Source organism: Etheostoma cragini, chromosome 14, assembly GCF_013103735.1.
Source record: "Etheostoma cragini isolate CJK2018 chromosome 14, CSU_Ecrag_1.0, whole genome shotgun sequence".
In the NCBI taxonomy this organism is placed as follows: Eukaryota; Metazoa; Chordata; class Actinopteri; order Perciformes; family Percidae; genus Etheostoma; species Etheostoma cragini.
This window is the reverse complement of record NC_048420.1, coordinates 12,497,080-12,517,988: the sequence shown is the minus strand read 5'-3', so window position 1 is coordinate 12,517,988 and position 20,909 is coordinate 12,497,080. Positions and strand designations below refer to the sequence as shown.

The 20,909-nt window shown below is 40.4% G+C and overlaps 1 protein-coding gene across 50 annotated transcripts in view; it reads left to right on the top strand.

Moving 5' to 3' along the window:
* clasp2 (cytoplasmic linker associated protein 2) overlaps positions 1-20,909 on the top strand; it is a 60,486-nt gene that overhangs the window by 14,235 nt on the left and 25,342 nt on the right. For all 50 annotated transcript variants that reach the window (XM_034892417.1, XM_034892435.1, XM_034892446.1 and 47 more), the window contains exons 6-8: positions 703-800; positions 6,783-6,853; positions 17,626-17,766. In XM_034892417.1, coding sequence (XP_034748308.1) covers positions 703-800; positions 6,783-6,853; positions 17,626-17,766 — 310 coding nt within the window. The remainder of the gene's footprint in view (positions 1-702; positions 801-6,782; positions 6,854-17,625; positions 17,767-20,909) is intronic.

Below are 20,909 nucleotides of genomic sequence, written 5' to 3'. Positions count from 1 at the left end.
ATCTACCCACGTACTGTCCTGACCAATCACAAATCTCAACAGGCCTGCCCACCCCTCAGCTGCGGAAAATCCCTTTAACAACACCCCACTAACAAATCAGATATCTCCCATTAGGGGGATAAGTACTTTGTTTTTCAAATGTGTTCAAATTTTTAATCCTTAGTGTGTGTAACAGTGGGATGCAATCTTTGGAATTATTAAGAAAGTTGACCATAATTGTAACAAACACACCATTTTACATTGCAACATGACATCACGACTTTGCGTAAACATACACGCCCATGCCCACGTTATCGCAGACTTGCGTATTATAACAAGAAGAAAGCGATGGTTGTGTTTAGAAAACGTGGCACGTGGTTGGGTTTATGAAAAGAAGAACAGGGGGGGGGTTTAGAAAAAAAAGAAGAAGGGGTTGGCTTTAGTAAAAAGCTAAATCAACCGTTGAATTTAGAAAATGTGATACACATGACTCGATCCCCCGTCTCCTAGGGTGAAAGTCCTGTGTTTTACCCCTCCACTACCCCGACCAAATTCACATGCGTTGATAAACACACTAAGCAAAGAAGCAAAATGTGCGTCTTGATAACACGACAAAAATGGAATATGAGTTGGCGTGTCATAATACGCCATTTCATGAGATCAGTCTGTGTTTGTTGTATGCATGTTGTGTGTGTTAAATTGGTTAATATCTGCTGTCTGTAGGTACGTGAGTCCTCTATAGCTGCATTGGTGGATGTTTATCGTCACGTTGGAGAGAGGGTCCGAGCAGACCTGGCAAAGAGAGGACTGCCTGCTGCACGGTGAGTTATTTTCTGTGTGTCAGTTATTGATAAGCTCTCTAAGCACTGGTTTTATCTTTATTCATACGTTTGGGTGGGTGCCTGTTCTGCACATTTGGGGATGAGTTTGTGTGGAGGGCCTGTGGGTCCCGTGGCCTTGGCACTCAGTCTGTCCCAGGCCACGCCATGCACCACTCTGCCCTTCTCACATAGAGAGGCACTTTCATCCAGAGCACAATGCTGACTGACTGATGGAGGAGGCAGATAGGGTACAAAGGAATTGGGTGGAGTAACAGAGTTGAGGAAATATTGGAGAAAGTGTGTGCTCATGTCATCTGTAGAGCTCCATTTTGTCCTTTGGTCGTCTTGGTTACATATACTGGGTTGAGGTTTATTCTAAGCACACAGTGACCCCCTCTCCCTCTTTCTTCCTTGTGTGAGATCTGAGCAGTAGCCAGTGTTGTGTGCTGACTGCTCAGTATGAGTCTTGCGTCTGTGAATGCTGGCCGTGGCTACGTGTCATGTGTTGCGCATATTAAGCCTGTTTCAGTGTAAACACGCTGTCTGTCTGTCACGTGTGGAGGTCTGAAAGATGCAAAGATTTAAGTCTGAAATCCTTGCTTGTTCTTCTGTAGATGTTTTTTGTTACAGAATTCATTATAAATATTTGAGCACTGATATGAAGTAAGGTGGAGTTTCTGTGTGTCAGAGTGTTTTTGTGTTAGTATATAGTTGCACAGTGGAATGCAGGGCTGTCTTACTGACCAGATCACATATCAACTCTGTAGAGCTTGCATCAGAAAATGGAGAACGAGGAGATTTTGAAGGCCAAGAATAAGAAGACCATTAATGAAATCAGAAAGGCTACTTAGGTTTCACGAAATATCGCAATCCACACAGAGATGCACATCTCACCCCGGCAACCTCTTTTACCCTCCCAGTGTGAGTTAGCCAGTTTCACTATTTGGCATATTCTGGCATAGCCCACAATAGCTAGGCAGAATAAAATTAATCCATCAATAAGTAAAAACAACGCCAATTTCTTCCTGTGGAGCCTATATCAAACTATCATTGTTGTAGTAAAATTCTATTGTCAATCAGCCTGGTGAAGACCCAGGCTGTTTGTAACGGTTGGTGAATATTATGTTTACTATGTTATATTTTCAAAATATAATAAAATAAAAATAAAACATTTGATTACAAAAAAATTGATCACAGGTTACTCATAAGTGTGCATACGCGATTCAGCCTCTTATCCTGTCCTGTACACGCCCATTTTTAACTATGAATATACAATGCAAAGCACCTCATGAATGCTCATCAGTATGTTAATAGTTGTATTTCTTCATGCAGGTTTGTCACTAGCAGTAATAAAGTTTAGACCAATTACATTAAATGTAACGATTATGCAAGAGCTTAACGGCTGTCAAACGTGGGTTTGGACTTGCTTTTCTCACAATCCTGCAAACTTTTCTGTCTGATATTTTTCTTGGTCTTCCAGGTCTTGCTTTAACTTCCACTGTTCCTGATAACTGCCATTTCTTTATTACATTTCAAACAGAGGTTATAGGCATCTGAAAACACTATTAATAATCTATTACTATTACTATCTTCTTATAGCCTTCTCCTGCTTTGTGAGCGTCAACTATTTTCAGTTTCAGTTTTCTAGACAACTGCTTAGAAGAACCCATGTTGCGGATTGTTGGGCCAAGGTCAGATGAGTCTGGGCAGTTAAAACCTTAAAATTGACATCACCTGGTCTTTCCAGACGATGATTGAGAACTATCCATGACACTGTCAGGTCTCAGCTTTCCAAAAGGGGGCTGATGATGGAAATAAAATGTAACGTTTTGTGACATACTATACGAATGTCTAATCTGTCATTTGATGCCTTTTTGGAGATTTTCATCTTTTCATCCATCTTTTCTTGGCTTCTTTATGCACATTAATATTTTTTTTTACCTTGGATGCCCAACTGTATGCACAGTATTAAAGACAGATATTTAGTTATCCATCGCAATGGCTGGTTAACATCAAGATGGAGAGCCGCCAGTGGGATGCCACGCCCCCCACCCTGTCAGACACAAGCTAATCTCAGTCGCGTGCGCTGGACGGGAAATTGACAGCTGTGTCGCACTTTGCGCTGTGCTGCGTAGGGTGCAAGATAGGGCCCCTTAGGTGGAAGCTACCCCCCCTTTACAGTTTCTCTCTCCTTGTCAGTAGCAGCTCGCTCTGTCTGGACTTGGAACATAGACTGTAACGTATCAGCATGCGGTAAGCTCTGCGCCCGGTTTGGGCACATCGGTCTCGAGCGAGAAAGAAGAGGCGTTAAGGTAGAACGCTTATCACACTTTCCTTTATATCCTCACAAGTTTGTTGACATCTGGCACCTGCACAGAACGTACAAGCGTCGCTTTAGTGTGTCCCTGGGCACTTTTTTGACCTCGGGGAGTCCACTGATCAGTCCGACTGCATTTTCGGTTGGCCGGAGGGTTGGTGTGTCAGAGCCTTTAGAATCCGTCAGGAAGTTAGTGTGTCCTACCAAGCCTATTTGTACCCGGTAGGCTACTGACAACATTATCTTCACTTCACCTCTTCTTCAACTTTAGCAGTCTAGATAACAGACAATAGATTCACAGCAGTGTGTCACTGCCATTTATGGAGCAGCGCCGCTGCAGAAGGAATAAAGGAAAAAAACCATAATTTATACTTGGCATATGTTTGGCATTAAAAAATGGCCTTCTGGCCTGGTGTGGGTTCCAATTATATCATCATAGAGGAAACATTGTACTAGCAAACCATTGCAGAAATTAAATACAAGTTGTTCTGTCTATAGGCTCCGGTTTGTATAGCCTGGTTATAAAGGTTAAAATAAAAAGTTTACTAACTTCCTGTTGAGTTTTAGAAATTGTGTTACTCCACAATTTAGTTTCATCCCAGAAAGGGTTCCAGACTTTTAACAGGACTGGAATATTGTTTTATTTCATCATTCAGGTCAGTTAATCTGGTCAGTGTTCTACACTACACACTGTATATGTGCAAATTAGTTTTAGTCAGTGTCAGATGAGATCACTCATTCTACAGTGAAGCTACTAGCCCCTCTCAGATGGACAGTGACACTAAACCTGTTTTGGCCAAATGGGTCAGCGAGAGTCCTCTGATCTGGCTGTTGACCCAGCTCCTCCTGTCCTCCATTGAATTCGGGTCAGACACACTACCTTGATTTTTTTTATGTGTGTGTGTGTGTTTGTCACAGGCAGTTTTATCGATCAGAATTGTTATTGAACTTTTAAAATAATTTAAGAAATGACTCTAAACTACGCCTGTAAAAATTCAAAATTTTGCTGGACAAATAATGTTCTCGCAAGTAATTGCAATTAACAATATAATTGTCTCTTTTAGTAAAATAATATTTTTTAAATTTATATACTACTTTTTAAAACAAATTAAGGTTTAAATGAATCCCAGGATACATCTTTTGTTATATATATATATATATATATAAGGGTTATGTGACCCAGATACGCATGTTCACAGTCTACAAAGTAAACCACGCCTCCTTATTAGCATTTGTACATCAAAAAAATTAAAAGAGAACATTTATTCCTGTCAATAAAAAAACAAAGCATTAAATAAGTGGTTAATTTCTCTGGCTTGACGGCTACCGCCCTGGATGTTTGAGTTGCTATGACAACAAGTGACAGCTACTGCTAGCATAGCTTTGACCTATAAATCACAATATGGCACATCTAAACAAAATCAACAATTATCAACATAATACCCAGTCATACCATTAGGACCTTAGCTAAAGTCACCAAACAAGTTGTACTGTACAGATTAGAAAAATGAAAGCACAAATCCCCATGGAACTACATTAGCATAGTGCTAATGAATGACGACCATCTCCGCAACAGCATCGTAATTTATGGTAACGTTACTAATTAAACAAACCACCCTAGTAGATAAAACACCACAGACGCACTAACTACATGCTACCTTAAGGTATGCAATGGTGCTTTAGTGGATTTTTAACATTGGAAGGGTGACTGGACTTGCAATTGCAGGCGGGGCGTCCTCTGGTAACAATCCATAGCGTCATAGGCTAGCTAACGTTGCTGTTAGCTAGCTGATACAACGTCGGTATTGCAAACTTGTTTGATGGATCCAAACCATAGTGTGACCAATCTCATTAAAATACTCTAATGGTTTATTTGAGGTTATACAAAATAACCATTGTTTTGTAAAATAATTACTCTATAGCAGTATTTCTCTACATACTGTAAACGCGTTTACCGGTATTTCTAAGGTCTAGCAGTGAGTTGTATGGAAGTACTGTTATAAACCTGAGTACCTGTTAACACAATGGGATTAACCTGTGACAACGGCCTCCTATTAGTTGGTCAAATGCTGTTTGAATATCCTGTTTGAAAAGGAAATGAGCTACCCAAAAGGTGTAAATTATCTGGAGTTGAGGTGATCTTGTCAGAAAACCCCAGATTGTGTAAAAGGTGAAGGAGTGTGAAGATGGGATCCTGGATGTAAATAAGGAAGTGGGTGTAAAAAAGAGGACAAAAGGGAGCCAGGGAGCATAGGCAAGTGGGGTGAAAAGAGAGATGTAGTGGGGGGAGGAGCAGCCTTGCTTTCTGTCTGCGCTAGCTGTACAGCCCCTCCCCCTCTAACGAGTGTGTATGTGTTGGTGTCTGGGAGGGAGGTTATGTAAAGGGTAACTGAATCTCTTCGCACCCTGTCACTGGCCTATTTGTCCTTCACTCAACACACACAAATGCACACATGCACGCAAAGACCCTGTCTGAGATTTAACTCTTTGTACCACTGGGGAGATTTCTCAGAGGGTGCGTGGGCTCATCAGCATACAGTACGTATGTGTGACAGTAGGTCTCTCTCTCTCTCTCTCTCTCTCTCTCTCTCTCTCTCTCTCTCTCTCTCTCTCTCTCTCTCTCTCTCTCACACGCCCTCCCTCCATCCTCGTGTCTTCCTCCGTCCCTCCCTCCTTCTTGTAGCCACTGCACCATGTTGGATACAAAGAGCTGAGGGAAGCCGAGGACCGGAGTGTGTCACTAGCATGGGAGCTAATGCAATGTTGCGCAGCAACCTATCAATCAGTCCACTTGGATATACTGAGGCAAAGGAGTAGAGAAGACAAAAGGCTTGGCTATTTCTGAAACAAAGAGGCAAATTAGAATGCTAATGAAAGAAAGGGAACCATGTAAAAACGCTGAACTGTGGAGGAACCCATAGCAACGCTAATCATCACTTATTATGACCTGCTAAGCTGTCTTATAGTTGTGGACCATCACCCAGACACTAAAAGACAGACCGAGGACGGTGTGTATGACTCTTATTCTCGTGTGCTCACATCAGTTGCTAACCTATTGGAAAGGAGATCTTAGGGCACGTTTTGGTAGTGTCATACTAGTCGTGTGTATAAAAAAAAGTGTATCTGCTCAGTGTGCAGGAGATGTTTAGATCCATTATTTGTGCAAAGATGTTATTTTGTTGCAGACAGTCTTACATGTACAGCATGTGACTGAGCAGGTCTAGCTTAGGATTGTGTGTTTGGTGCTGGGCAGGATGTCAGAAGGACTTGTCGTGTTGCTGCACCTTCAGAAGTGTGACTGGCACAATAGACACACCCACCTGCTAACAGTCAGTCAGACAGGCGGGCAGGCAGGCTGTCCACATGTTGCTGCTGCTGATGCTCTACTTTCACTTGGAATTCATAGCATCTTGCTTGTCTTTAGGTCAAAAGTGTGTGTGTGTGTGTGTGTGTGTGTGTGTGTGTGTGTGTGTGTGTGTGTGTGTGTGTGTGTGTGTGTGTGTGTGTGTGTGTGTGTGTGTGTGTGTGTGTGTGTGTGTGTGTGTGTGTGTGTGTGTGTGTGTGTGTGTAGATGATGAAGATGATTGCATATTGTTCTGCTGTTTTCATTTCTTTAGCTTTGTTGTGTGTGTTTTGCTGTAACATTTCTTCTTCTCTCTTTTCAGGTTACAGACGTTATTCACTCGTTTTGATGAAGCCTTGAATTCAGGCAACATGGCTCTCAGCCCTAGTCACGGTCAGTGCCTTCTCTTATTTATTTTGCCACAGTTGCATTGGCCTCTGAGAGCCACTTAGTTTAGTCATGTTGTCAAGATGTGTGTGCTGTGTGTGTGTGTGTTAGATTGTGTGGGGCTGTGGATCTCTGCGAGCCTCAGGCTCAACAGTGTTGTTTGACCATGGGAAGTTATAGTGGTATTGAGGACACCCCGCAGCAATGTTTCACTTTATTCTTTTTACTTTTCAGAATATAAATAATGGTACAGTTGCCCTTTAGGGATTTACTGACACACCCATGAAACCCTTCAGTACTTTCTTGCATATGCTTTTGGAATTGTGATTGTCAGACTTGAAGATTTTGTGAAAATTGTTAACTGAACACAGTGGTCTCTCTTTGTGGTTGGCAAGAGAAGCTTTTAGCTTCTATTGTGCAGTTTCTACCAGAAAATGCATTATTTGATAGGCCAATCACTGGCTTAACGTTAAGCTTGTACAAAAACAATTTCAATTGCATCAGGTAAACCGATTTTAAATTTGGGAAGATAGAGAGCTCTGGTATCTGATCGGTGTCAGGAGAGAAAAGGTTGAGTATGTGTTCTCTGTGTGGTCAGTTTGGTCTGTTGTTGGTGTCCAGCAGAGCCTGTCATTGTTAGCCCTAAAGTACTTTTGACAACCTCTGGTCCGTCTGGTTTTATTTTCTCAAAAAGCTTGTAAAACATCAACCCTGTTGTCCACAGTCAACACCATTATTCTCAGTAAAAACTGGGCAATTAGAATATTTGTGCGAGGTCATTTGAATGTAAAAAAAGTTTGAGGACCATAACGACAAATGAATACCTAAAACAGAACATAAATCTCACAGATATGTATGGCTATCACACACAGCGATAAATGCTAAGCCAATTTCCTGCCCAGCTATGTTTTCACATGTATTAGTAACAGTAAAAAAATGTAAACATAACTTGTACAGTGGACAAAATATCTACATTGTTAAAAAAAAAAATCCATCGGTTCTTATGACATTTACTTATGCCAATAATCAAATTAATAATGTCATATTTATTGATATTACACACCAGAATGCTACACAAGCATTCGTGTTGTCTAAAACAGTTAGATCCAGTGCAAAAAATAAATATAATGATCTTCATAACTCATATAAAGGACATACTATTTACCTTTAGGCTGCCCTGTCATAGTCTCTCTCTGTCTAACAACGACCGCGGCAGTCGGTGTCTGGTCAGCTGTTGCAGTCTGTTTACTTGGAGAGAGAGAGGGAGAGGGAGAGAGAGAGAGATAGGGAGAGATGTGGAGAAGAGCTCAGGGTGTGTAGTGCCATAGTTGCCATGATGCCATCTCTGGTGGCAGCAAAGGGATGGAGGGAGTGTTACTTTTAACGCCCATCTCCCTAGGGATTAGAGCAAGGTTTTGTTCTTGTGTCCATGATTATGTAATGTTATGATCAAATAATAATGTGAATGCAATGTGTTCCTTTTTCTATTCTTTTTAAATCAGGGTTGTTGTCTTGTGCCATGTGATTTGCTGGGCATGAAATCAGTTTATCTAGATTGAATACTTTTTGGAGTATCACTTTTCATTTAGAAAAAGACAGAAAAAAAGAGAGAGATAAAGTCAATTGGAGTAAACATTGCAACGGTTCAATGAAAGGTTTGAGAAGGAACTGGTGTAGATGGACACAAAATATGAAGCGGTCCTTGATACAGAACCAGCCTTCATACCTGAGACGTAGCGTAGGACACCTCCTCCTGCTTGCCTGAAACAACATTTCAAGCAGTTCAAAAACCACCTAACAAACCGATACTACTGGGGCAGATGCTCTCCAGGGTGAACTGTGGCTGCATTCCCGCCTGTCTGGCTTTGGCTGCCACCTCTAATGTACTTAGGTTTCTTTCTTTTGTAGTTCTCATCTACTGCAGCTTGTCATGCCACAGTTGGTTCAGTCATACAACTGTACATTGTTGGCACCTTCTCGTACCTGCCTTGGTGGGCTGCAATTAATAGAATACAATTTCAATAATTTTAAAAGTATCAATCAAGATGCACATTATCTACTTGGAATAAACATTTGTGGGAAAATTCCTATCACAGTTTCCTAAAGCCCAAAGCTTCTGCTTCACATTACCAAACATTATATACATTTTTTTGAAAGATTATTTTTTGTGGCATTTTCCGGCCTTTATTAGACAGGACAGGGGAATGACATGCAGGCCCGGAAAGAACCCGGGCCCGCTGCATTGAGGAGGAAACCTCTCTATATGGGTGCCTGCTCTACCAACTGAGCTATCTGAGCATCCAAAAACTAAACATATTTAAAGTTAAAGCTGAAGTGATTGGTTAGTAAGTAATAGGAAAGTAATCTGCCACTACTTTTGGTACTGAATTAATCCTTTAAGTCATTTTGCAGATTCATTTTCTTTCAATCAACAAATGGTATCAGCTTTGTGCGTGCTCCATAAAATACTAAACTGCATTGACATTCATATGCAAAGCAAATTTGAATCTTTCTGTTGAATAAACAAATAATGTTAGTCTGTTAGTTTTCCTAACTTGTGCCTGCCTTCTAAGCATGTTTGGGATCTCAACAAGTAACAACGAGCAGCCCAAGGCTCAAAATGAGCATGAGCTAGTGTTTTTCTCTAAACACCCTCAAGAACCTATCAAGACTTTAACCTCTGAGACAAGTACAGGAGGCAAACTTACTTTTGTTACTATTTGTTTTTCTTTTGCCCTTGCTCCACATCTCTTTAGGGACAGCTCTTGGCGTTTGCTCTAAGAGTCCGAGGCAGCTGTTGCTCAGAGAAGAGGAGAGAGTGGGGGAGGGAGGGATGGAGGCAAAGATGGCAAATGATTAAGGGAGGAAGCTGACAGAGATCTCTCGCAGTAGACGATTCATAGCGCTGTGCCTATCACTGCTGCTCTCTGATTCATCATGACGGAGACAGGGAGAGACTGAATAAACAAAAGAGGAAAGGAGATAGAGAAGAAAAGAGAGGCCCAAGAGAGATAAGTGAATACAGAAAAAGACTACAGGAAGTTTCTATCCTTAACCCACTGTAACCATGGCAGTTGGAGATGATGGTAAATGAGTCTGTTTTTAATCTCATCTGGCTGTGGATGCTGGCACTCAGACAAAGGCTTGTCAGCATATGGTTTTAGATTGAAATCAGCTTAAATTTAACTTTCACCCCAAGTGCCCTGGCTGAGATGTAGGCTACATCTTCATGTGTGCGTGTGTGAGAGGGAAAACTGGGGTGTCCTAAAATGTCTTCCATTGTGGCATACTGCGTTTGTGCGTCTGGATCTACAGTACAATGTGCAAGAGCATGTGTATATCCTTGCTATTCATTGTTTTTTCTTTGTTTAATTTTTCAAAATAATATGCAAGAAAGATTGAACATATTTGGGAGAGATGGTTGCTGTTATGACTTGCAGCCCGATGCTTGACTTAAACCCAGGATAACAGTCCCAGTAACATAAAAAAGGTATGCACCTTAACTACCCTGGCAAACCAAATGCTCAGACTGAATATTCTGTTGGGAATTATGTACAGTTTCTCTGTTTGGTTTATAAATTAAAGAAAATATTTTTATCCGATTCCTGCTTTTAAGTGTCATATTTCAAGTGACTTGAAGAAAAAAAAGAAAAAAGAATAATCCTGGGCCTTAACTGTGAAGTAGCCTCTTATTTTTTTCTCTCCCACTTTAACTATTGTGGTGGCAGCCTTCCTGTTTTCTACTCTCACTATCCAAGATTTTTTCACAACAAGTCAGTGGACAGACAATTGATGATTGTTAATTATAAACAAATAACGACTCCAGCCTTGAAAAGTGTTTCCTTTCACATTGGACCAACCTATCTACCCGTGTGTGACAGTAGAAAAAGACATTTGTTTAGTTGGAGGTTTAATTTAGATGAAACATAATTAATATTAGCTGAGAGAATTGTGTTTCTTCTTTCTGGCTTTCTAAGAATTTCACATAGGGCTGCTTAATGTCATCTAGTATGGCAGTACAGTCATAAACACATCCATTGTTCAAAAGATTTGTACTTGCTGTCTAATAATAGTTACCGACGTTTTACTGACGTTTTATTTCAGTGTCTCCCAGAAAATGTAGCCCATCCCAAATGGAATTACAAGACACTGCTACAAGTCAAACAACTAAAAATATGATCACATCATCAGGTAGCACATACAAAAAAACAAATAGAAAAATCATAACAACATTGTATACATACTAAAAAAAATGCATTTACCAAATAGCATAACAAGCTGATAGAGAGCTCTTTCTTTACTTTGAACAAATCCTTTCTTTCAGTCTGACATGCCGCCCAGTTTCAACATTGGAAAAACCAGAATTCAGCTGGATGCTAGTAACTGAAAGTCCCCAGACAAGACAAAATAACTGACCTGCGACTAGCACTGTCCTCAACTAAAGACATTCTTAGTCAACTGACGTTCATGATTTGGGAAATGCTGGGGGCGAATGACGCTTGTTTCAGGTGTTTGTGTAAGAAAGTACTTAATGTTATTTGGTTATTTTTGGTGAAAATGTGCTTGTGCTAACGCACACACACCTAGCTACACATATACAAGCCCAGAGATATTTGGTGCGTTACAAACTAACCATCAGTAGTGGCTTTCATTGCTTGCATTGCTCAGTGTTGACAGGGATTGACACACAATCACACACACTCTCTCTCTCGCAGACATGCTCATTCTGCTTCAGTGCATCTCCGGCTCCGCATAGGAAACCATGACCCCGTTTCCAGGCTAGGGTGGTTGCCATGGCAAAGCTTTCCTCTGAATATTATGGTTTATCTTTCTTCCCAATTTGAAATTAGGACTCAAAGTGTGTGTGTGTGTGTGTGTGTGTGTGCGACTGTGTGTGTGTGTGTGTGTGTGTGAGACTGTTTGTGTGTGTGTGTGTGTGTGTGTGAGACTGTGTGTGTGTGTGTGTGTGTGTGTGTGTGTGTGTTTAAGATGCTCATTTTCTCTGAGCTCTGTTGGAAATAGAGCAGTCTGCCTCCTCTTAGAAAATCTGGGCCTGAAATTCAATTGTGTCACTCACTCACTCTCTTCTCTCCCCCTTTTCTGTGTCATTTCTCCATCCCAGAAACAACTGGGTGGCCGAAAGTGAAACATCTGGTCATTATGTCAATGCATGTATGATCAGAATTAACAAGAAATACTTAACAGTGCCAAGGGCTGCAGCTATCGATTATTTTATTAATCGAGTATTCTACCGATTATTCCATTGAGTACTCAGATTGGAAATACTTTTGTTCTATTGAAGCAATAATAAACAATAGTTTAGTTAAATTTTTGCAAATAAAAGAAACATTTTTATTGCCTTCATTGCTCAAAATGTCATCTATCAAAAAACTTTACATATTTAGTGCAGTTAAGTGCCACATTACAAGGTTTTAAAGAAAACGTTTTCTGAAATGCAATAACAACCTTAAACATACATTAAACATACATAAACATTACCTTAAGTTGTGCAACTTAACTTTAAACCTGAGATTGATCTATATATATGCCTATATATTTATATATATTGATACTCAACCTATTTTCGTTTATATATTTGAATACAGACTAGCTCTGTTACACTTTTGCTAGTAGATCTAGTAGATCAGTTCTTTCTCCATGAAGAGAGAAAGTGAGGGAAAATGGTACGCAACAATCAGCTGTTTTTTCAAAGACGTAGTCATCAAGTCGGCTCTTTAGATCAAATTGTGGTCACCACTATGTATTTTCTTGTCTTTGTTTTCAGTAGTTGTTGCGTTTGGTTTGGAATGGATGATGAAGTTAGACTCAATGTTTTTTGTCCATCACGCTCTTACTGTGGCAAGCAAGTTTAATTTTGCGTTAGACACACCGTACAGAGTTTTTGTTTTTAATTATGCTTGAACTGATTCCAAACTTTGGACACTTTCTGTTGTCTTCCCCAGCCTGTCTCTTCTCTAAGCGCTTCACTATTTACGCTCTCTTTCTTTTTGTCATTTTGTAATTTGCGCCGTCAGTCTTCATGGCATGTGTCGCGAGCAGCGTTAGCCCGGTGTGCGACAGTAATAATCATCCGTGAAGACACAACATAAACGATACATTGGTAACATTGATTATATAAAGCTTCGAGGCAAATCATTTTGCATTGAGATTTTTTTAGGAATGAAATTATTCGAGTTACTCAAGGAATTGTTTCCACCGTACTGCATTTATTCCTCCTTTTTTGCAGTAATTAGTGAGTCATTTATTGAACAAATAAATTAGTGAGTATGTGTGGTCATAGCTTCTATTTACTTCTGTCTTATTTGTGGTGTCATAAGATAAAGATAAAACTGTATTTATCCTGAGGGAAATTGATGCCCAGAAGTTGCAAAGCTAAGTTTGAAGAGTGCAGATGGAAAGAGTGCAACTATATAAAAGACTAAGATAACAGTAGAGCAAAATGTAAATAACTTCATGCTCGTCATTGTGTGTGTTGTTTTGATTTTTCAAATTGTAGCCCTGGAGGCAGACAACATTTCTCTACTAATAATCCCTGTACTCTCAGATGCAGCTAAACCACCCGGAAATGTCTTCACTTTCTGTTACTGAGGTTAAGCAAGTTCAGCGTAGAATGATGATACGGTTTTATTCCAACAGCAATGCTGTGTGAGCGTTTGGTTTGGCTGTTTTTATTTGAAGTGGTAGTACTTTCTTGGCTTTACCTTGATTTTAATGTAGCCAGTGAGTCATGAGTACTTAAGTAAGTTCGAAATATATTTATCCTAATACATCTCCAGAGGGTCATAAACATTCAGCCTTAAATACAATCTGAATCTCATATTTGAGTTGTTTCTGTTGAGTTAGGGAGATTTGAGGTGTATTCTGTGTAATTCTTGGGACACACAAACCTTCTACCTCTCATCTTCTTTTCTGTCTATAATGCAGTGGGATGCTGTGTCCCTCTGTGTTTTTGAGGATTTTGGCATGGATGAACTATAGAAATAATCTGTTTAGGATTTAGACGGTGCTGCCACCATGTGGTCACAACTGAGTGTTTGCTTGTGTTCATAGATCTGTGATTTAATCACTACAGGACTTTTGCAAGACTGATCAGATCTATATGTCTTCCTCTTTTCTTTTTTTCCTTTTCTCTTTAGTCGGGAACAGAGAAACAAAACAATGCATGTGTTTTACTTCATTTCCCCCATCTCTCCCTACACGTACTGTAGATTTGTTCGTTTTGGCTGGGAAGAACTTTGGGATTATGGGACACGCTGGGGCGTAGCTGCAGATGTTTTAACAATGTCTACAATTTGACCATTGATTGATTGTTTGTGGAATACTATCAGATCTGTATATTGAAGAGTCATCAGAATCGTTTTGCTCCTCTTTTCTTCTGAAATGGAGAGAGGACGTGAATCTCGGCCTGGGGTTTCCATGGCAACACTGGCTGGTACATGGTGGAGCCAATATCTCTCATTGTGTTTGTGTGTGGTTGTGTCTGTTTCTGTGTGTGTGTGTGTGTGTGTGTGTGCGTGTACGTGTATATGCTGTATACTTGTTGCATTTTGTGCCATGTTATTTTGCAATGTGGTGTATGTTTGGAGTCTAGTACTGCTGGAGGAGCCTTTCCTCTCCGTCAAACCAGAATCCTAATTTAATAAACCAGCAAGAAGTCTGTGAATAAACAGTAACAGTTGATAAATTAGTTATGTGTAAATGTGTAAGCGGGCTTACTGAACGTCTTTTTTTTTCCCTGTTTGTTGCTATTTTTTTATTTATTTTTTTGAGGAGTTGGTCTGCATGGGTTGCCATGGCAACAGCATGTGTGCAGTTCTACAAGGGATTCTCTCGGTCTCTCTCGGTTGCTCCCGCCTCTCTCTTTCTCTCTGGTGTCTTTGCTCTGCCTTTCACCTAGAGACATTTACTCCCATGAGGTCTGACTTGACAAAAGCAGGAGATGCAAATCCGGCAAACAATGATTTTAACTGATGCTAAGACCCTCGATGCATGACCACGTTTTGCTAATGAACCCCATGGGGGTTGTTAGAAAGCGTTTTAATTCACTAATCTGGTATGATGCTGGGAGTTTGTTTAGTCATTCGTTTCTTCATACTCAATTTTAACTATAAATACTACTGGTTTTTCTTCTGCATGCATTTTACCTGTGTAAGAAGTTGCCTGAATCTTGCCTGGTGAACCTCTGGCAGGCCTGTACTACAGCTATCTTCACTTCTGGCTTATCTTATATATTGTCAAAACAATATGAAATTGTCTATTGCATATATTTATCTATTTTGTTTTTATCACATGGTCGAAAAACCAGCAGTTGAACTGCTTTACGGCAATATTTACATCATTTGGACAACGCTTTCACTTCTGATCCTTGCACCTTGTCTTCATTACAGTTCATACTACAGTTCTTAACAAAATGAAAAAATACATGGCTTTACCATCTGGTATTGTATGTAGACTATTTATTTATTTATTGAATTACCAGAATACACATAGATATCGCCCAGACCTATTGTAAAGGATGTATACGGTTATAGTAGATTTTTATTAACAATTTTTCCATTGCTCATCTGATGTCGATGCAAACACCTTGCTGCGTGCGTGTGTGCGGGAGGGTCAAGGCCTTAGATGGAGGGGTGTGGTCCCCCCCCCCCCTTCACCTTCCACACACAACATCCTTTGATCATTGCTCCATCATCCTTTGTTCTTTTGTGTATGTGAAGAGGGTGAATGTCTCTCTTTCCCTTTTGTGTCACAGGTAAATGAAGCAACACAATGTTAAGAGGTTGTGTGTGTGTGTGTGTGTGTGTGTGTGTGAGAGAGAGAGAGAGAGAGAGAGGTTGTAAAAGCTTGGAGAGGATGTGTATTGTCAATGGTAATAAGTTTAGGTTAGCTGGTCTGGCAGGGACATTGAGAGGCCCTGTTAATATTCCGTTGGTGTGTGTGTGTGTCTCTCCTTTTCTCTCCCATCACACACATTCCTAGTCCTGCCTCCGCACTGGCTGCAACACTATGATGTCACCTCTCCTGTGATTGGCTCTGAGGCTGCTGAGGGAAGGAGGAGAGATGCTAGGATAGAGAGGAAGGGATACAGGATATAGAGAGTGCAAGAAAATGCCGGCACTTGTATGGGTGTGGAGGTTTTCGGACAGCAGTGTGAATTGTGAATGTGTGTCTGTGCAGCTCTAGTCCCACTATAAAGTGTGTATGAGTCTTGTGGTACAACTTGGAGAAGAGGGGGGATCCCTATACCACGCCCTCCCAGAAGCATGAGGCGACTTATCTGCGATCGAATCTGTGACTGTGAGTGCATTGATGTGTGGGTGGGTGTGTGTCTGTTTGCTTCCATACACATCTGCTTAACATTTACTGAGCTTGACACAATAGGTTCTGCAATCATTTTTAACATGTGGCTTGTATGTACACACATTCCTGTCAATTGATTTTGCATGTTGACTGTGTGTTGGTAAGTTTGATGTCTGATCGAAGGTGTAGGGTGGTGGCTTTGGCGCATTTCATGAACAGCTGGTTACCAGAGCGTCTCGTGTGCAACTGCAGTCTTATCCCAACAGTTGCATCTCCACAATCGACTTGTGTGAGTGTGATATTGTCGTCCTCAAGCGTTATGCTGGTACATGCACGTTCAAAAGGCTGCACTATTGGTGCAAGCATGTCTCAAGTTTCAGTGCTAGCTTTCTAGCTAGCTTAATTTCTGCTAGCATGCAGATTGAGTCTTTGGGCGGCAGCAAGTTCTGCCAGTCACTGGTTGCATGGTTGGCATCTTGATCATTGGCTGGTTTGGGCTCTTAGATGTGATTGTATATGTGTCTGTGGGTTTGACTTTTTCTTCCAACCACTGTGTTTTTAATTAGTATTGATTTAGTGATTCCTGACCAAGCTGTTTTTAGACAACAATCTCCCCCGTTCTTTGCTTCTTGTCTTTATTATGTTGAGCTTTTTATGCTCAACATAAAAGGGGCAAATATAATCCAAGGTGACTGATGTGAACAAGGTGTTGTTGCATCGGTTTTGGACAAGACGTCATTTCTGGCAGTCAATTTTAAATACTTTCTGAAATATTAAAGGAGCCAACAGATCCACCACCTCTCACTGCTCTGTTTGGTGTTATATCACAGGATATACTCAGTAAAAATAAGTGTAACATGCTATCCTTTTGCACTTTTTTGGCCATGCAACTCATTCTTTTTAGATGGAAAGACCCACTACCTCTACCCTTCGTATTCTCAGTGGATTGAAAAAGTAGCAATTTCTTAAACTAGATAAGATACTCTTTCCAAGGGTCTGTTTGGTTGCCTTTTTTGAAAATTTTAGAAAAAAATGGAGGCAAAGAATCTAACCCTGTACATAATATATTGTAACTATGTTGTTGATTTCTCCTTTAATTTATTTATTACATTCTTCTTGTGCCCAGCTTTAATATAGAGGTGTGAGTCTGGTAGGTGGATGGGTAGATGTTTGGAATTAGTTTCTTGTATGCACAAAAAATCTTTAAAAAACTGTGACTGTGCTGTGACTCTTTGCAAAAGCACCTGAGGTTTTGAATAATTCATCTTTTTATTTAACATTTTAGAAGCCAAATTCCAACATAATAATTGTGAGAGTCGATCTCGATCTTTTTGTCAAATGATTACTTTTTTTTTTTTATATATATACATTTTCTTAGACTGCAAAAAGTTTGAACCCTACTTTTCTTTGCCTACACTGTGGATTGTAACAGTCTTCTCTCTGTCCTCTCCTTCCAGATCGTAGTTTTGAAGATGATGACAGTGTGGATGGGATTCGTTCTTCCTCAGCCCAGGCTGCCTTCAAGGTGCCAAAAGTTCCCAAGAAGCCTGCAGAGTCCTCCGCTTCACGCAGGCCCAGCGCTACCAGTGGCAAGCTTGGTATAATCTTACTGTACATTTAAACACACAATGAATGCAGACACATATCTGAGTTCATCTGTTTCTATATTGAGAAAGTGGACTTCATATTATTCATTCATGACTGGTAGACTGAGGCTCCTCTACGCTAGTGGCAAATGCAAATGATCAGAATCAATGCAATTAGCAAGCCTTGTTTTTATCAGTGTTTAAGCGCAAATATTGAACATTCCACTGCCTGACAAAGAGTTCAAGGTCATAAAGCATCATTAAGAATTTACCAGTATCCTCCATTTGTGAGGAAATGGCAGAAAAGGTTTTCTATTTTACGGACAGGAATTTGAATTACTGGTAGTGATCTTCCAGACTGTTGAAATACAACACTGGACCACTACAACAGGAATTAATGGTTTCAGAGACGATTCAGTGTAGGTCACATTTTTTCAGGATGTGGGTGCAGCCTTCTTCATAAAGGTTCTCTGACGGTACGTACCCCTTTCACCATAGGCTCGTAATATGTTTTAGTCCGTTCTTTGAGCAAGCTTGCATTAAGTTTTGTTTCGCGTGCTCAAAGTTGGAGCTCATGAAGAAAGAAAATAAAAATAAAAAGGGAAAGCAAGGCCATCAGTAGGCCTACCTCCAATGCTGTGTGTAGAATGTAGAACAGTTCATGCAGCATCCTCTTTTCAGACCCGTTTCAAACCGCACGGAAGCGATGAGCAGCAGACCACCTTGACTCACAGCAGACCCTCAGTAGCAACACATCCCCATGGACCTCCTAAACCTCTCCCAACCCAAGTCTCCACTCCAGTCCGTGCATGAGTTTTAGCTAAGCTGGCTAGCTGCTTCAGTCCAACAGAACCACACTTCTCCGTAAACCGTGCAGACTCACACACTCACAAACGTCATAAGGAAAGGTTCACAGTTTTATGTATGTAAAATCCACAACGCTAGGCTATATGGTTTGTCTCCCTTTTTTCCTCTTCTCGTGATTACACGGAGGTCAACAGGAAATCAAACTGTCACAGGTCATATTTACAGTAAATAATTAGTAACTCTTCATCTTTGCATGTCTTGATTTTTCCCCTCTCTCTATTGGAGGAAAGCTAGGTTCTCACAACAATGCAGTCAATTTCCTGCTGGCTGCTGATGTATCTGTAAATGTCACACATACAGGACGTGCACACATACACTCGTAAGTGTTTCACAAGCAAGCAAACTGTCGGAGTCCTGGTATATTGCTCTGTTGGTTGGAAATACAAGACTGTGATCTTTTGTTAATTGGATCATTAGTCTTATTGATTGTGGAGGGACTGTTAGAGGCGGAAGTCAAGGGTATGCTGGGTATTTTTCACAGTACTACAGCTTTTAAACCTTGATTTTGTTAAGTTTAATTTGATGAAAAGGACAATACCCGAATAGACCTTAGCCACAGCCAAGTGTTATTTCAGTCAATTGACCTTTCATTTTGTTTTTCATTTCATTTTTTAGGGATTAGTTTGTCTGTCGTTTACTCTGCTGTGTCAGGCTAGTTTTCATGATTGTGTTGATGGGAGCCCTGTTTGTCTGTATTTGCATTTAAATGACAGTACGCCCACACACTAGCAACACCCAGCAGCAAGACTCGTACAGATAATAGATATTTCCATTTTGCCAATAAGTGGCAGAATAAAAACTCTAGATCTTGAAAAACAATCTAAAGCTTTATCCGAAAGGATGAAGTACCAGGGCAAGACATCCCTCAAAGGACGAGGTGGTTGCTTTCTGTCAGCAGTATTTAATCACAGCAGTACACATTGTTTTCACACTGCTGGTTAATGATCATTTATTCTCATTACGATCGCACAAATCAGTTTCTACAGGTAGCAAAATACTTTAGTTACTATATTACATAACATTTTATTCTATGGCCGGTTAGCTCAGTTGGTAGAGCAGACAAACATATATAGAGATGTCTTCCTCAATGCTGTAGGTCCAGGGTTCATGCATGTCTTCCCCCTCTATATCCCCCATTTCATAGCTGTCCTATCCATTTAAGGTAGAAATCCCCCCCAAAACTATAACCTATCAACATAATTATGATTAATTTTGCAGCCATAACTGCTCACACTGATAACACGCCATTAACATTTCCAATTCATAAAGCTGGCAATAAAAATAATTGAAAATGGTGATGGAGTTTCATGCCCAGGGTGCAACCATGTTGATCCCTGAGAATAATAGAGGATAGGACCACATCAACGTTCACCAGTTCTCTAAGAGCCATGTGAACGTTTTTGACATAACATGTCTTTGTGAAACAGCCTGATTAAAGTCAGCCATGGTGAAATAGAAGGAAAGGATATATTTCACTGCCCTTCTTTCTGTTTATACACAACTCTCCTCCACCATGTTTACACCTGTCCTTCAACCTCTTCTTGTCTTGTGGACACCTTCTCTCTAACATGTGTCACTTAAAGGACATTTCCGTTCCATTTTAACACGTAGCTCTGTTGTTTGTAAATTTGGAGTGCTGTCAGTAGCAAGAAAAACTAAACCGTCGTTGCTGCCTATATCGTGTTATTCTCCAGCTAGAGTTAGCACCCAAGTTTTAAATGTGTTTTTAGCCTCAAAACAGGTTCAAAATGTCATTAAAAGTGCCCACCCATGTGAATTGATTCCTTCCGAGTGAACAGTGAATCTGACTGCTGTAGATAAGAAAGAAATGCATGCAAGTTGTTTGACTTCAGCTGTGTTTAGTTCCTGTGTTGAGACTGCAAGGAGTGCTTCGGGAAACAACAAGAAGAGATACAAACATATTTTCAAAAACAAGCATATGCTTATTTTTTTAAAGTAAGTGCTGTGGTACAACTAGCAGGAGACAAGTTATAGTTGAGACAAGTTTGGAGACACTCATTGTTCATAGACGGCCCCTAAGCTCTCTAACTGCCATCTCAACACAGGGACTAAACACAGCTGAATTAGCACAACTTTCATGCATTTCTTTCACATCTACTGCAGTCAGATTCATTGTGTTCACTCAGAAGGAATCACTGCACATGGGTAGGCACTTTTAATGGTATTTGGAACCTGTTTTTGAGGCTAAAAACACATTTAAAACGTGCCCTGTTTAACACAGTGTAGGCAGCACCGATTGTTTTAGTTTTTCTCTCTACTGACAACAC